This window comes from Brassica napus, chromosome A9 (genome assembly GCF_020379485.1).
Source record: "Brassica napus cultivar Da-Ae chromosome A9, Da-Ae, whole genome shotgun sequence".
Taxonomy (NCBI): Eukaryota; Viridiplantae; Streptophyta; class Magnoliopsida; order Brassicales; family Brassicaceae; genus Brassica; species Brassica napus.
The window spans coordinates 38,247,806-38,262,027 of record NC_063442.1 but is presented as its reverse complement, the minus strand read 5'-3'; the positions used below and the strand labels follow the sequence as shown (position 1 = coordinate 38,262,027).

General features: G+C 29.7%; 2 protein-coding genes across 7 annotated transcripts; both read left to right on the top strand.

Annotated features, from left to right (window-relative positions):
• Positions 1-1,122: 1,122 nt before the first annotated feature.
• Positions 1,123-4,445, top strand: LOC106368534 (guanine nucleotide-binding protein alpha-1 subunit). Of its 5 annotated transcripts, none has more exons than XM_013808528.3 (14): positions 1,123-1,342; positions 1,748-1,917; positions 2,007-2,079; positions 2,187-2,224; positions 2,314-2,403; positions 2,494-2,571; positions 2,649-2,756; positions 2,832-2,933; positions 3,110-3,165; positions 3,396-3,530; positions 3,620-3,713; positions 3,806-3,865; positions 3,941-4,020; positions 4,100-4,445. In XM_013808528.3, exons 2-14 carry the CDS (start codon positions 1,858-1,860, stop codon positions 4,275-4,277), a joined length of 1,152 nt encoding a protein of 383 aa, XP_013663982.1. In that variant the 5' UTR covers positions 1,123-1,342; positions 1,748-1,857; the 3' UTR covers positions 4,278-4,445.
• A 7,303-nt stretch (positions 4,446-11,748) lies between these two features.
• On the top strand, positions 11,749-14,207 carry LOC111200626 (agamous-like MADS-box protein AGL65). 2 transcript variants are annotated; one of them, XM_048741423.1, is made up of 8 exons: positions 11,749-12,167; positions 12,978-13,037; positions 13,148-13,166; positions 13,274-13,335; positions 13,436-13,448; positions 13,562-13,617; positions 13,728-13,818; positions 14,010-14,207. In XM_048741423.1, exons 1-8 carry the CDS (start codon positions 11,983-11,985, stop codon positions 14,028-14,030), a joined length of 507 nt encoding a protein of 168 aa, XP_048597380.1. In that variant the 5' UTR covers positions 11,749-11,982; the 3' UTR covers positions 14,031-14,207. The 2 variants fall into 2 exon arrangements, with proteins under 2 accessions (XP_048597380.1, XP_022547570.2); XM_022691849.2 differs by having other exon boundaries at positions 11,766-12,167; positions 13,544-13,617.
• The last annotated feature ends 15 nt before the right edge of the window (positions 14,208-14,222 follow it).

Sequence of the window (14,222 nt, the reverse complement as noted above, 5' to 3'; positions counted from 1 at the left end):
CCTACCACACTATCCATTTAAAACGTGGAGACGTGTTTGAGTCGGCTGCCGTTTTCCTTATAATTTTTTTTGGATGTGCCTACATAAGAACCGTAATCCAAACCCGACCTGAAAGAAGGGCGTCAGATCGGTTACGGATCCTTCAAAGAACCTGATCGAGTTTCATCTCACGATACTTTAGACCCTGGGTTTGGTTCAGTTTAAACCGATAATCGAACTGCAACCCGAAGTAAACCAAACATATACACACATATACATAATTGTGTATACATAACACACGTGTTACAAGTTTCGAGTTGACCAAATCTACCAAAAAATCTTAATTTTGGAAACTCTCATCATCAAATCACGAACAAATCAAGATTTTGTGTAAATATCACATGAAAAAACAAAGTAGAATGATGAAAATTGGTTAAGAAGAGAATAGCCGTAGTGGTGATTAAGGTTACATAAGTAAAAACCCTAATGTAGAAGAACATAGATGAATGGCAAAATTACTTTTAAATTTCTTTTAATAAAAATGAAAAACCCTACTAAACAGGAATCGGACCCGTACTGGGTCAAGAAATAAGACGAGCCTAAACCAATACACCAACTTATCCTTATGATATTTCTTTAAAACTAAATGTATATATACATATAAAGAAAAAACATAAAAGCCCTAAAACTTTTTTTGTATTTTATTTCGGTATAATTCGACCCGAACCGAAAATACCCAAAAGCCAATGATATATGATTACTTACCGGTTTTAGGATGCAATACAAAATATATCTGAACCAAAGTGTTATTATTCGAATCCGATTCGTACAAATAAAATTTTAATACGAGACATAGGAGCGTAAACCAAAAAATCTGAAAATTCGAAAACCGAAAAATCTTATCCGAGCAGGTATCCGAACGTGTTGTGCCTTTTGGACCTCGCGTTGCTTTCACTTTTTTGCCCTGTTGGGCCTGTTGTCTTTAGTTTCTTGGGTTTATATGCCCGTTTTGTATATTTGGACGTTAATCTTAATATTTAAGATGACAGAGAAAAAAAAAACATCTTTTACCATAGGTAACGCTTTCTTATCTCGACGAGACACATCTTTTCAAACATTGACCAAAACAAGACCTTTCGGCGCAGTTTCGTCTGTCCCTTCCTTTGCTTAACATTTTCCTTGCTTTGACCTCTTTTCTTTAAAAAAAAAAAGAAAAAGAAAAAGAAAAATCAAAATAATTGGTTATTTGTATTTACGCAAATACGCATCGAGATATGAGTGTGTATACAAAATTACAAATACTATCCAAAAGGAGAGAGAGGAACGTTAAAGCAAGGAAAGAAGAACAGGAGGAGAAGCACAAGTACTACTCTCTCTGCTCTCTTCTCAGATTTTGTTTCCTTACTCCCTCAGCTCTTTGTTTTGTTTTGTTTTCTTCAGGTTCTTAATTTCATATTTGCCTTTTCTGCAATCTTTGTTTTTTATTAACTCAGATCTTGTCCTGTCGTGTTTGGAGCGTCTTTCAGGATTAGGGGTTTGTAGATCAATCAGTTGCTGCTTAATCTGATGGAATCTTAGCTTCTGTTATTGAGATTGACCATTTATCTAACTTCTGTTAGGTTCTGTAGATTCCTAGTTAAATTGATCTTTCTATTGTTTTATTTTCTTGGGGATCTGTAATTCAATAAATTGTTTGTTTTGGGCTTTTTTTTAATAAGTGTATTTTGGAATGGTGATCAAAAAGGGATTCATAAGCATTTTCATTTAGTAGGTAGGCACTGCCCTGCTGTGAAAGACAAGTTATCAAGAAGCTGAAGTCTAATTATTTTTTAGCTAGTGGGATTATATAAAAAAAAGAAGAGAATATATATATAGATCATGGGCTTACTCTGCAGTAGAAGTCGACATCATACAGAAGATACCGACGAGAATGCACAGGTTCCATTCCCATATATATATATGCATAAGATTAGAGAGCATTACTTAGTCAAACCTTGAAACCTTGTTTTTCTTATAAAAATCTACAGGCTGCTGAAATCGAAAGACGGATAGAGCAAGAGGCAAAGGCTGAAAAACATATTCGGAAACTTCTCCTACTTGGTATGTGGGAACTTCCATTCATTAGATTCTCACAAACTATTATTATTATTTTTTTATTAGTCAATTAGCCTTTGTAGATCTTAATGTCTGACTGATCTTTTGTAAAGGTGCTGGAGAATCAGGAAAGTCTACTATTTTTAAGCAGGCAAGTAGTGACAAAAGGAAAATTGTTTCTCTAGTGTAGTATTTATTTACAACTTTGAAGGAGACAAGTTTTGGGTGCTAACTTTGCAGATAAAACTTCTCTTCCAAACTGGGTTCGATGAAGGAGAGCTAAAGAGCTATGTTCCGGTCATCCATGCCAATGTCTATCAGACTATAAAAGTATGTTCGAAAAATACCTGAAGAGAAAGAGGATAATGTTGCTGTAGCTTAATAGCTTAATATTTATTCTCTGGTATCGTGGTTGAACAGTTATTGCATGATGGAACGAAGGAGTTTGCTCAAAATGAAACTGATCCTGCAAAATATACGTTATCCTCTGAAAATATGGTAAGCTGAGCTGTTTTTTTTTTTTTAGATTTAGATTTTCCAATAAAATATATGTTAAGTCACCTTATTATTATCAGGCCATTGGGGAGAAACTATCTGAAATTGGAGCTAGGTTAGACTATCCGCGTCTTACCAAGGACCTCGCTGAGGGAATAGAAACACTATGGAATGATCCTGCTATCCAGGTGTGTTTGTGTTTGCACGTTTTCTTCACCTCCTTTGCAAGCCAAGTTTGTGAGTAATGTTTGATTTTTTTGTAGGAAACATGTTCTCGTGGTAATGAGCTTCAAGTTCCTGATTGTACTAAATATCTGATGGAGAATTTGAAGAGACTTTCAGATGTCAACTATATTCCAACCAAGGTAAATATCCGAATTATCATTTTTGTGTTGATTAAAAATATTTGAATCAATGATTTAACCTTATTAGGATTGGATCAAGATATCAACAAATAGTAGCTTTTCAGTTGATCATATTATATTATATGATTTTCCGTAATGTGTCAGTCATTTGTACACTTTGTATGTTGGTGTTTCAGGAGGATGTTCTGTATGCGAGAGTTCGCACAACTGGTGTCGTGGAAATACAGTTCAGGTGCCAACTACTTAGTATTAACTCTTGTTTGCATGTTTGATTTGGCGTTTGCTATGCTTTAAATTGATGATAAAATTTTCTGATAAGACCTAAGTTTTTAACTCTGGGTTTGATTAGCCTAGGCGGTTTGTAGCTGTGATGTGTACTTCTTTGGTAAACTGAATAAAAGTGTTCCTATGATTTAACATTTTTATACCAGTGGTGGACTAAACCTTGATTTATTTATGCAGCCCTGTGGGAGAAAATAAGAAAAGTGGTGAAGTGTACCGATTGTTTGACGTGGGTGGACAGAGAAATGAGAGAAGGAAATGGATTCATCTGTTTGAAGGTGTTACTGCTGTTATTTTCTGTGCTGCCATCAGCGAGTAAAGCTCCATTTCATTATTTAAATTTTTTTTTTTGTGTGTATTTGTTGCTGCCCCAACTCACAACAGAGTTTTTTTTTCGGTCATAGGTACGACCAAACACTATTTGAGGACGAGCAGAAAAACAGGATGATGGAGACCAAAGAACTGTTCGACTGGGTCTTGAAACAGCCCTGTTTCGAGGTCTTTTTTTGACGCTTTCTTTTGTCTTATTATCGGTTTAGAAATTTTGAAAGAGTACTTGTAGCCAAGGCTTTTTGTTCTCTCTTATGCAGAAAACATCCATCATGCTATTCCTCAACAAGTTTGACATATTTGAGAAGAAGGTTCTTGATGTAAGTAAGAGCTGAAGAATATATTCTCATTTGTGCAAGCAAGACTTTTTGGTTTTAACAAACGCTTTTTTGTAGGTTCCGTTGAATGTTTGCGAGTGGTTCAGAGATTACCAACCAGTTTCGAGTGGGAAACAAGAGATCGAGCATGCCTACGAGTAAGTTTTGTTTTCATATTAGTCAAGTTAATACTCTGTAATCTCTCTGACCTTGTGATTTTCTACACAATATTGAAAGGTTTGTGAAGAAGAAATTTGAGGAATTATATTACCAGAACACTGCGCCGGATCGAGTGGACAGGGTGTTTAAGATCTACAGGACGACGGCTTTGGATCAGAAGCTTGTGAAGAAAACGTTCAAGCTTGTAGATGAGACTCTAAGAAGGAGAAACCTCTTGGAGGCTGGTCTTTTATGATTTTACTTATTTTATTACTCAAGTAAATTACCTATTTTGTGCTTTAAGAAAAAACATTTATTTTTAAGAAACTGAATCACCCTAATTGTTCTGTCTGGACTCTGGAGAAGTACATGTGGTTCAAAATTCGATGTGTTTTTATTCTCATTATTATTATTTTTTTGTCAATCAACTGTTTTATAAATCCATTCAGTCAAACTGATCAAGATCCAAGTAGTTGACAAAACAAAAAAAGATCAAGATCCAAGTACATCCAGCCCACAGCCACATAATGATTGAGTTCTTCTTTGGTTAGGAACATTTTGTGCAATGAGATCAGCCTCTCTATTGATTGTTTTCTCTTCCATTAGCATTTAGCAACCTCCACCGTTCAATTCCTGCCAAAACTTTCATAATCTCCAACCTCTGAAATTTAAACAGAGGCCATCTCTTTGGTCTTGTTAACAATCCAACCACACACGCATCATTAATAGCAAAGATCACCTTGTTAATCCTGTGACTTTTCATACCATTAACCGCCCACAAGAAGGCTTCAAACCTCCCTTCCTGTCTCGATTCAATGTTAGACATAGCTCTTCAGCTGTGCATCAAAACTTGCCATGAACCAAAATTCTGCTTCTTCCTTGCTCTGGCCAATATATTTCCATGGAACTGCTATTTTTTCCTTCAAAGCACACTCCATTTCTGTTTTTTTCCATAAAAACCCATATAAACCAAGTATAGCCTCTTTTGATTTCAATGGGAATATTGAGCATGCCTTTCATTCCCATTAGAAAAATCAGTGTTCGATATTGGGAGTCATTAAACCCAAACAGATCAGGAGATGGGATGTTTGCCAACGCCCACACTTGTCGGGCAACTGAACATGTGAACAGTATATGATTAACCGATTCTTCTCTGTTACCACATCTCTGACAAACAGTATCCAGTTTCACCCCTTGTTTCTTGAGTAGTTCTGTTGCCGGAAGGACATTGTTCAAAGCTCTCCAAATAAATGATCTAACACTTATCTTTACTTTTCATATTCTTATTCGAACTTGACTAAACAATTCAATCTCTTGTATGAAAGCTTATTCCAATAAGCAATACGAATAAATCTTTAGATATCCTTTTTTTGTCACATATATCCACTTGCGTGATTCTAACTCATAAATTTTAGTTTGCCTAAATTTACTTAAGTTTATTTGTGTGTTTAAAGTCCCACACTAGAGAGAGCGATATAAAAAAAAACTGAGTAGTAATTGATAGAGAGAGAGAGAGGAAAAATAGAGCGAACATGTTTTTTTTTACTTAAAATTCATTCTTTTTTTATTTTCTTAATGTAAAAGTACAAAATAAAGAATATTTAAATCAAAAATAAAGATAATCATAAACTAAATAAAAAAATTCAAATAATAATGAGATTATATGTGTTATGGGGTTGCAATTTTGTATCTAGTTTACCAAACTTTAAAATGGATAAAAAATTAAAATGGACTTTAGTTTCAAATTTTTTTTTTTTTTTGTAATTGGGCCAGAGGCCCTCACTCAAGAACCAAGCCCGAGCCAAACCAGCTGGACGGCGGCGGGACGCACGTGGAGAGCCTTTCTCTCTCTCCAAGCCGTTTTTCAAAAATTCTTTCTTAATTAGGGTTATTCCACTAATTTCTCTTAGATTTTTTTGAACAACATTTTCTCTTAGATTTATGCTTACTTTTACCATATATATTGTTACACATTTGAAATGGGTTGCAATCTGAACATTAATAATTAATATATTTAAAATAGGATTCACTAATCAATTATTTATGACTGTATAAAAAGTGTAAAGCTACAAAAAGAATTGTGTTATATGTGTTGCATTATCATATTAATTAATATGTATTTTTTTGTGCAGCATGTATTTATCGAACTAAATCTAGATTAAAATATTTATTTTAAAATAAAAAAATAAAAAAATTCCTCCAAATACAGTAGAAACAATAAATTAATACTCGATAATTTAATAAATACTATAAATTAAGGGTGTTTTTCAAAACCAACCCATATTTTCAAGTCAAATCCAAAACCAACCCCTTTTTTTTTGTTCATACTATTCATCAATAAAATTTTCATACTATCCTTATGTTTTTGAATTATTCACAAAATTGCCATTTTTACTTATTTTTTTATTAATTTCGAAATTAACAAAAAACCAAATACACCCTAACCATTTCTTCTTATTTACAAAAATGCCATCTTCATCAATTTTTCCAACCACCATGAACCACCATTTTTGAGCTCTAAAGCTCTAGAATTCAATTTTCAACCACTTTTTTTCTCATTCTAACCCAAAAAACTTCATTTCCTCTACATTTCCATCTAAAAAACTCTCATAACTATCATTTTCATAATCACAAACTTCATATTTTCGAGTTTCTTCATTAGTGAATCGTTAAAGATGCTTTTTTTTGCTCATATTTGGAGTTTGGACGGTTGAAAAGGTTGGAAACGAGCTTTATACATGAAAAAGGTAACTATTTACATGGTTTTCGTTCTTTTTTCAGATCTGTGTCGCGACGGTAGACTGTTTTGTATGTCTACGCCTCCGTGGAGACTTACGATGCAGTCTATTTGTCAACGCACGGGTTAGTTTTGCAATTGACCAGACAATTTTTTTTTCTAACGCAGACTTCCCCACTAGTCTCCGTCTTTACCTTTGACAACAAAAATAAAACTTTTGGTAGACTTACTAAGACGTCTACCTAAAAGAGGTTAGTTTTTCATTTGACCGAACTTTTGACTTTTCAAAATAGACTTCAACGGAACTCTACAGAATGTAGACTGCCACCGAAGTCTATAAAAGGTCAGTTTTGCATTTGACCAAAAGTTTGACTTCGTGAAATATGTTAGTTTTGTGTTTGACCAAAAAGTTTAAAAAGCAATCAAAAAATTTATTAAATTGTAGACTTCATATGCAGTCTTCTTATCTTAAAAAAAAATGTAGACTGCGTATAAAATCTACTTTTTTATTTTGGTCAAATGCAAAACCAACCCGTCGGATTTGAGAGTAGACTTCACAAGAAGTCTACACACCCGTAGACGTTCATTTCAATCTACTGATTTGAAGTCAAACTTGGTCAATTGCAAAACTAACCTCTTTCAAAAAAATTCAAACATGTAGACTGCATATGAAGTCTAGTTCTGAAAGTCAAATCTTGGATGAATTTTGGTCAATTACAAAAAGTAACCTTTTTAAATTGTAGACCGAAAAGAAAGTCTATATGTACAAAATCACAACTTTTATTCAACTATAGAAAGCAACCCGTAAAATGGTCAATTGCAAAAACCAACCCAAAGAGTAGACATATTTGAAAGTCTACGTCTGTAAACTGAAAAGAACGTCTACATCTTCAGAGACTAAATATTAAGTTTGCATAGAAAAATCTATAAAAATGTGAATTTGTGTATTATTCATTAAATGTTTTCTAGATTTTTTGTTTGACAGTGTGTGTTAGTTAATCCTAATGGGTTTGAGTGATTTTGAAAAGAATTTTTTTTATAATTATGAAGGTATAATTCATTTGATTTGACAATGTTGTTTGCTAATAATTGTAGACGTATTTGTAAGTCTTCGTTTATAGTTTTGCTAGTAAGGCTGAGCTTGTTTCAAAGCTGAAGTCGGTGACTGTGGAATATAAATTTACATTCTCAGCATATAAGACAACGAAAACTCTGTATGTGGCTAAGTGTCGTGTTCAAGGATGTGGTTGGAAACTTAGAGCGAGTGTGAAGCATGGGCAAAGACATTTTAGATGACAAAATATTCGAAAAGGATGAAGAATCGGAAAGGTTGAAGAATGTTCATTATGCATGATGGCTGTACACATGGTAAACTTCTTGAAATGACACAAGAAAATTATGATCTGGACAACAAAATTGAGAAGATGGTGCTAACCTATTTCTTACCAAACATCATTTAAAACAAATGACTCCGAATAGGAAAATACTCCTCTTATGCCTGTCACGAATAATCGACAAGTACGGAACTTGATCGAGTTATCTAAGACACACTTTGTACGCCTTTGTGTATCAAGCCTGCGCTAAATACACTAAAAATTTTTGGATTGACTATATGTTAGATAATAAGTGTAGACGTTTTTGTAAATCTACAAATGTAGACTGCAGTTGAAGTCTACGTCGTAAATTCTATTAAAAGTGTATTTGTGTATTATTCATCATATTTTTTCATGATTTAATTATTTTACAGTGTATGTTAGTAAAATTTTAATGGTCTTGGATGAATTTCACAATTTAATGTGTTATAATTATACACTTGATACTTATTGCAAATTGTTTTGATTAGTGTTATTCTTGAAAAATTTTGGGAAAATTTTGTATAGATTTTCTTCTTCTCACATGTGTGTTAGTTATTATTTTAGCTTATGGTGGTTTTACTTGTTTGGTTGGTTAGATCTTGTGAAAAAAATTGATATCTAACAAAAAATTAATAATATCATACAAGTGAAAACAACTAAAAATGAATACAATGTTTATAGATTATGCATTAAAAAATTATTTAAAAATTAATATTTTATTATGAAAGTTATTACAGAGCAATATATTAAAAAGTATTCTTGAGTATGTTTGATTTTTCATAATCTTGATGCTTCAAATAAAGTCTTGGAAAAAGTACCTGCAAAATAAGATAGAGTTATGAGAAAAATATAAGATAAAAAATAAAATCATATTTTAGTAGACTTTTTATTAAGTCTACGTAAAGTTATTGTTTAGTAGACTTTAGTTGAAGTCTACACTAATGGAAAATTTTCATATCTAAAAGTGTGCATTTAGAAAATTTGAAAATACTTTGTTCTCGAAAATATTTCAAAAATGGTTTTTTGTCATCCTTGTAACAAAGCAAAAAGATAATGTATGAATCTATAAATTTAGTTCATTATAAACACAAAATATCTTATAATGAATATATGGAAAGCTTACATTTTTGGGAAGATGATTTGAAAACATTGGAAGAGAATATCTGCAAAATAAAATAAAATTATGAAAAATAAGATAAAAACTAAAATCATATTTGAGTAAACTTCTAATGAAATATGCTTAAAAGTCAAGGGTAGTAGACTTCATTTGAAGTCTACCAGCCGTAAGTTTTAAGTAGATTTCAAATGAAGGCTACTCTATCAAAAAAAAATAGATCTGAAAAATAAATACATTAAAAATATGAAATAAGTTTAAATCTAAATTTTTTTAAAAAATATGATTTAATAGACAAAATAGTTATAAATTAAAGACATATTAATATGAATTTTAATATGTAACTTTATTTGAATATAAATACTAGAAAACTTTTAAATCTATAGATGTAAACCTTACATTTCTAGGAGGAGAAGAGAACAACTATGGAAGAAAATACCTGCAAAATAAGATAAAATTATTAAAAAACATAGAAAAAAAAATTAAAGTCATATTTTTGTAGACTTCCAATGAAGTCTGCTTAAACTTTGTGGTTTAGTAAACTTCATATGAAGTCTGCAAGCTTTAATAAACTTCTTTAGAAGTCTACACTGTCTGATAATTTTCAGATCTGAAAAAATTATATATTTTGAAATGTGAAAATAATTTTAAATCTGAAAATACTTTACATAATAGAATTTATAAGGTAAACTAGTAGCAAATTAATGTAGAGAGCTTGATCTATAAATTTATTTGAATATAAACATGTAAATACATATTTAAAATCTATTAATCTAAAACTTACATTTTTAGAGGAGATGATGAAATCCATGATTGATAATACCTACCAAAAAAAGATAATATTGTGAGAAATAAACATAAAAATACACATTTAAAATCTATAGATCTAAAACTTACATTTTTTAAAGGAGAAGATGAAAACCATGAATCATAATATCTAAAATGACAAGATAATATTGTGAGAAAGACTTGAAAAAATTTTAGAGAGAAAGAAGATAATGAGAGAGATTTAGAAACAATTGAGAGAATTTTAGAGAGAAGAGAGAAAGTTTTAGAGAGAAGGGAGAGAGTTTTAAAAACTTGTGCAGCCACTTTAGAGAGAGATTGTATAAATTTTGTTTATATAGGGAGACAAAAATGTAACTAGGTTAAAATTTACGATACTGTAGACTTCGTTTGAAGTCTACTAAAATTAAAATTTTGGAGTAGATCTTACCTTAACATAGTAGACCTTTTTGGAAGTCTACTATAATAATTAAATTATTGTTGTTTATTCTTTATTATTTTAATAATTTAATATATGATTTATTAAATTTATTTTTTTATTTTTTAATAGTTATAGTATATGATTTCACTTTTTTATTCGTAAGGAACTTAACTTAGTTTAAATATAATGATTTTTTGTAAAACAAATTGAAAAATATAGACTGAAAAAGACGTCTTCAGATAAATAGACTTTATTGTAGGCCTACGAAACCCTAAACCACAAATCTCAAACCCTAAATGTTTTGTTTGATAATCAAAAAGTCTCATTTATACAAAATATAAACTACTAAACATTAATATGCAGATTTAAGTTAATAAAACAAAAAAAAAACAAAATCTAAAATCTAACCCTTTGAAATCAACTACTAAAAGACATAACATGTTAGAACCTTTTGTTTGTAAACTATGAACATAGTCTAACACATGATAACCAAATTAGTATATATTCTTCAAAATTGTTCGATTATATGAAATTTTAATTTATTTACTTCATATTATCCATTATATTGATAATTAGTTAAAAATATCACAATAATTATTTTTATGCATTTTTAAAATTAAATTATTAGATCAAATTAGAGTGTAGACTACAAAACAAGTATATAAAGTAGACTTCGTAGGAAGTCTATATATATGTAGACTTCTTTTATTACGTGTAGACTTCCAAAGGATAGAAACGTAAAATACATTTCTGTTTTTTGTTTGATCATAAGGGTTTAATAGTACTTTCACTACTCCTTTAGGTTGGTTTTGCATTTGACTGAAAGTGGGGTATACTTTTACATTTGACTTGAATATTTGGGTTGGTTTTAGCAAATGTCCCATAAATTAATTATTTTTTCTGGTCCTGAATTGGGAGGTTTAAAATATAACATAAATCGATAAAGTAATAAGATAATAATATTTTATAAAATCCTATGCAAATATATGGTCTCGTTGAAATCATCAATTAATAATTTTTGTATATATAAGTTTTATATATGTACAAACAAACAATTGTATTATTTTCTTTATTTCACAATATAATTATCTCTATATTTTCTTAACATTTCATTATTTTTTTTCTTATATGTAGTAAAATTATATCTAAACCACGCTTAAATTTTATAAAGAATATTTATATACACCAAATAATACAATAAAATAACATGAAAATCAAATTTAAAAATTTTAATTAGTGCATATACGGTAAAATAAATTATTTTGTTTATTTTTAAAAATAATTTATTCTAAAATAAATAAAAAATCTAGAAAAAGAACCTTTTTGTAAATTAAAAAAATATTATAGTCCCAACATTATTAATTTACAGAATTTTTACAATAGTATCTACGATGTATTTAAACTATTAATTAAAATTTTAAAAACATTTATTTAGTCGAGATCTCTTATCACAAATTTGATGATCCTAGGATAAACTTTCTCCAAATAGTATTTATAAATTCATATAAATAAGAGGACATTTCAAGAAGTACCAAGACAAATTAAAAAATGGGAAGGAAGAAAATAGAATTGAAGAAAATAGAATGCCCAAAGGAGAAAAGTAGCAAATACTCAAAACGTAAAAAGGGGCTTTTAAAAAAGGCTGAGGAAATGGCGGTATTGTGCGATAGTGATATAATTCTCCTCGTCTTTTCTCCCACCTCCAAGCCAAACCTTTTCTATCCTCATTCCAGGTCCTTTTGATCTTTTAATTTACTTTTTCGATAACTATAAAATGTTTGAACATATAATATCTGTATTGGATTGAACATGCAACGACATATATCATGTTGGAGGGTTTAATCAAGATTTTAGGTTTTGCTTTTGTAAATTTTCATTTTACAAACAAAAGCTTACTATTACTTTTTTTTTTAAACTAGTCTATTACTTTTTTACCAAAAAGAAAGAAGCTATTATATTACTCTAATTTGATACGGTTCCCTTTAAATTCTGGTTTTGATCAAATGAATCCTTAATTTTCTATAAGTGTAGTTTTAGATTAGTGTTTTCTGGATGATAATTCAGTTATCAGATACAAAAAGTGAAACTTTTTTTATATCATTAGGTTTTATGATGGACTAGTTCGAATCGAGGTTGGATTGGTTTAAGATTGGACATCGTAGTTATATTCCAACTAAGAATTTTTAAAAATAAAATAATGAATTTCATAGTAATTTATAAAAAAAAACAGCTATGATTTTTCAATTTAAGAAAACCCACGAAAACATTGTAATTTTTGAACTTATTAAACTATTTAATATATTTCTATCCTTTTCAAATAATTTTAAGAATACCCAATGGTTCAGCTTTCTCTTGCGTCTTTTTTATATCTATTTTATTTTAAACTGGTTATAATTTGAAAATGGACATGGTAATTCACTCCAGTTATAAGAAATATAAGAACTCATTTATATGGATTCTGAGATGTTATTTTAAATACTTTGTCAACTGTAGATTCAAAATTACCAATATTTTCTTAGAAAAATATGCGTATAAAATTGCAGACCTCTTGGTAGAATCTTGGAGAGGCTTTCCAATATGTCAGAATATGAACGTGAAGAGAGGTTTGATCTTTCGGTTTTTCTATTAATATATAAAATTATATTAGCACTGATTTTTTTTGGTTTTCTAATTAAATTTAATATCTATGATTTTGTTGTATGTATGCATTTAGGAGATCCTACACAAAAAAGGTTTGATTTACACACTAGTCATCAGAAAATATCTTATTTTTCATTTGCCAATTTTACGAAATACTGCGCTTAAATTCTACATTTGTGTTGTTGTATCTAAATCTTAGACGTTGATGAAGCTGTTCAAGAATAAAAATCCCAATGAAAATCATAATCATTCTTCTGGAAGGTACAATTGTAAATGTTTAATAATTGATACAGTAATAATTGTTAGTCAAATATATCCATATACATAGACCAGACTGTCTAATTTGCTATTTTTATTGCAGAGATGAAGTCCAGGTACAGAAAATAACAAAGTGTTTAAAAGAATTGTACTTCATTTTTTTTAAAAAAGAATAGTTTAATTTTACTTTATCTATATAATCAATATTAAGCTTCAAGAAGATGATAAGGTAATTGAACTGGGAGAAGCTAGAGAATTGCTTGATGAGAATACATCAATTCTGAGGTAAATAATCAAAAAAGACAAGCATGATTGTAAATTATGTTAAAACATTTACTTAATAATAATAGTATCAACTATTTGTTTACTTAAACGAATGTTTACTAATCTACAAGGAACTGGCAAGACCCGCATAGAGTTGATGATTTGGCCCGACTCACAATAATGGAAGACCATCTAGTTTCTATTCTTAGCCTGATCAAAAAGGTATTTATAAATTAATATCAAATAGATAAAATTATTATTCTAATAAATTAAAAGTTAGTGACCTAAACTGAAAAACAAATAGTTGGTATACTTGTACGCGAAAGAAATTAGTGTATTAAATTGTTAATAAAAATTTAGCTGTGTATTATTATGAACATTTTCTAAAATTTAACATGATATTTGTTTTTCAGGTTCAAATTGAACAAGGGTAGCAAAACTCAGATGTGATTTCAAAATGAAAACATTATTGTTTACTTAGCCCATTAAAGATCAGAAGAATAAACTATATCTATATATATATTTACTATTATGTTAATTATGTACTTATCGTAAAACCAACATATAAATCGTGCTATATATTAATGTGTTCTAAGTAAAAAAATTGAATTGAAGTGAGTTGTTTT